General features: G+C 62.6%; 2 protein-coding genes across 2 annotated transcripts in view; both read left to right on the forward strand.

Annotated features, from left to right (window-relative positions):
* TraAM80_09584 (glycerate kinase) overlaps positions 1 to 214 on the forward strand; it is a gene marked incomplete at both ends in the record, with an annotated part of 426 nt that extends 212 nt beyond the window's left edge. The window contains one exon of the mRNA XM_029386259.1: positions 1 to 214. This exon is cut by the window's left edge and continues 212 nt beyond it. Coding sequence (XP_029233883.1) covers positions 1 to 214 — 214 coding nt within the window.
* An 87-nt stretch (positions 215 to 301) lies between these two features.
* Positions 302 to 1879, forward strand: TraAM80_09585 (putative glycerate kinase; the record flags this gene model as incomplete). Its single annotated transcript, XM_029386260.1, has 1 exon — positions 302 to 1879. One exon carries the CDS (start codon positions 302 to 304, stop codon positions 1877 to 1879), a length of 1578 nt encoding a protein of 525 aa, XP_029233884.1.
* Between the last annotated feature and the right edge of the window lie 511 nt (positions 1880 to 2390).

Here is a 2390-nt window from a genome sequence, read left to right on the forward strand (position 1 = left end):
TCCCCCGCGCGTCTCCCCCCGCGCGTCTCCCTGCATGCTGCCTCTCCACGATTTCTGTTTGTCTCTGCTTCCCTCGCCTTCTCTATGCTTGTGCTCCGCGGGCGTGTGTCTCCCGGTATGCAGCTTCCACCACACCTTGACGCGTGTGTCTGTCATTGCCTTGCCCTCCTCCTGCGCCGATTCTCCTCTTTGCCTTCTCTTCCTGCCCTCTTGACGTGCTGGCGGCGACGGCGAATGACAACCCAGAGAGCAAGAACAGCCAGTAAATCCGAGGTGAGTACTCATTCGATAATTAATTCAAATGCCTTCTTCGACGACGCAGTATTCGTGGGAGCGCGTGCTGGCATGCTGTGACTCCTTTAAGGGGACGCTCACCGCGTGCGACGCCGGCCTTGCCATTGAGCGGGCGTTCCGCGGTGTCGAGAAGGGCGGTTCTGCCCGGGCGGATGTTGTGCACTGCCCCATGTCCGACGGTGGCGCCGGCCTGCTGGACAGCCTGCTCTTCCCGGACCACTCGCAGCTGTCGTCGCCGTACACCTTCAGCAAGGTGGAGGTGCCAACTGTTGGTACCACTGGCACCGCCGGGCAGCCGCAGCCGCCGCTTGTTGTTGGCCCGTTGGGCGAGCCGTTGAACTGCAGCGGCAGCACCTACCGACCGTACTTTGCGTGCGACGTGGCGAACCGCGTGGTTGTGGTGGAGATGGCCATTGCCTCGGGCCTGCCGATGGTGCCGGAGGAGAAGCGGAACCCGCTTCGCACGACGAGCTATGGCGTGGGCCAGCTCATCAAGTACGCCGTGGAGTATGTGGCGAGTGAGCAGCACCGCATGCACGGCCGCGATGCTGACGGCGGCGTGACGGTGTTTCTCGGCATTGGCGGCAGTGCCACGAACGACGGCGGGCTTGGCGCGCTGCAGGCTCTCGGTGTGGAGATGCTCGTGGACAGCAAGGTTGGTGGAGCTCAGCCATTGAAGACACCGTTTGTGGGTGGCGACTTGGAGCGCCTCGTGGGTGTGCGCCCCACACGGGCGTTCCAGAAGATGTTCTTGTGCGCCGCGGAGGGCAGCAGGAAGGAGCCGTACTGCAAGGAGGTGCGCCTGATCGGTGACGTGGCCAGCCCGCTGGTTGGCCCGGACGGCGCCACGGCGATTTTTGGCCCGCAGAAGTGCTCCTCCACGTGGGACAAGGCGCACCGGGAGTCGGTGCTGGCTCGGCTGGAGCGTGGCATGCTGAGCGCCTCCGCTGCGGTTGCGCGGAGCGACCTGCACGGGAAGCGTGCCAGCGAGGAGCAGGTGAAGCGACGCCTCGATGCTCTTCGCCACACCCACGGCGGTGGCGGCGCCGGCGGCATGAGCGGCCTCTTCCGCTACGTCGCGGGCGCGAAGTGGATGTCCGGCGCCGACGTTGTTGCGGAGCTCCTGGGTCTTCCGGCGAAGCTGCAGCGCTGCGACTGCATGATCACCGGCGAGGGTTCCTTTGACGAGCAGACCATCCGCTTCAACAAGACGCTTGGCAGGCTGCTGCAGATGGTGGTGGTGGAGAACATGCGCCGCCGCGGCGCTGGCCAGAAGCTGCTGGGGGATGTCCTGGTGATTTGTGGCCGAACGTCCTACCGGGACGAGGAGGAGGTGCAGCGTGTGCTGCTCGACCACATGCGTAAGCAGAAGGAGCACGGCGACGCTAGCGCGCTCGCCGCCGCCGTCCCATGCGTGCACCTGCTGGCTCTCACCCCACACCACTTCCCCGTGTCGGAGGCGCTGGGGAATGCGGGCGTGTGCGTGGAGGAGCGTATGAGGCGCTTCCTGACTGGGGAGGAGAGGCCGGCCGGCGAGGGCCACTCCGTTGTCCGCGCCGCTGAGAAGAAGCGCTCCAAGCTGTAGCGTGTTTGCACGCTTTGCGGGCCGCGGCAGTGCGGGGGACCGGGCCACCATTTGTCTTTCCTAGACGTCGTCATAACGCCGACCATTCTAAGGGACGGTAACTTCTAAGGACTTGAACAAGAATCAAGAAAACAAAACGCTGTGTGGATTCCATTTTAATTTTAAATGATTAATAAGAAAAACGTGGATTGCATCAAGATGTGTTGGGCGCGCTGTCGCAGGATTTTTTTTTTTAATTTTTGTGTTTTCCACATACGTACGCTGTTGTGGCAGCTCCTTGAACAGATCTGTAGCTGCCACTGTGCGTGCGTGGCGTGTGGCGTGTCTTTCTCACTCTCTTGGCATCGCAGTGTGTTGGTTTCCCGTTGGCGCATTCGGGCTGTTGCTGCCGCACTCGTACAGTTTCTTTTGTCTTTGTCCCTTGCCTTGTTTTTGCGTAGTTGTCGTGCAGGCTTGGCGGTGGGCCGCGGCTGCCGGAGACCTGTGAGGGCGGTCCGTGCATGCGGTGCGT

This window comes from Trypanosoma rangeli (genome assembly GCF_003719475.1).
Source record: "Trypanosoma rangeli strain AM80 chromosome Unknown Tra_15.4_contig_00624, whole genome shotgun sequence".
Classification (NCBI taxonomy): Eukaryota; Euglenozoa; class Kinetoplastea; order Trypanosomatida; family Trypanosomatidae; genus Trypanosoma; species Trypanosoma rangeli.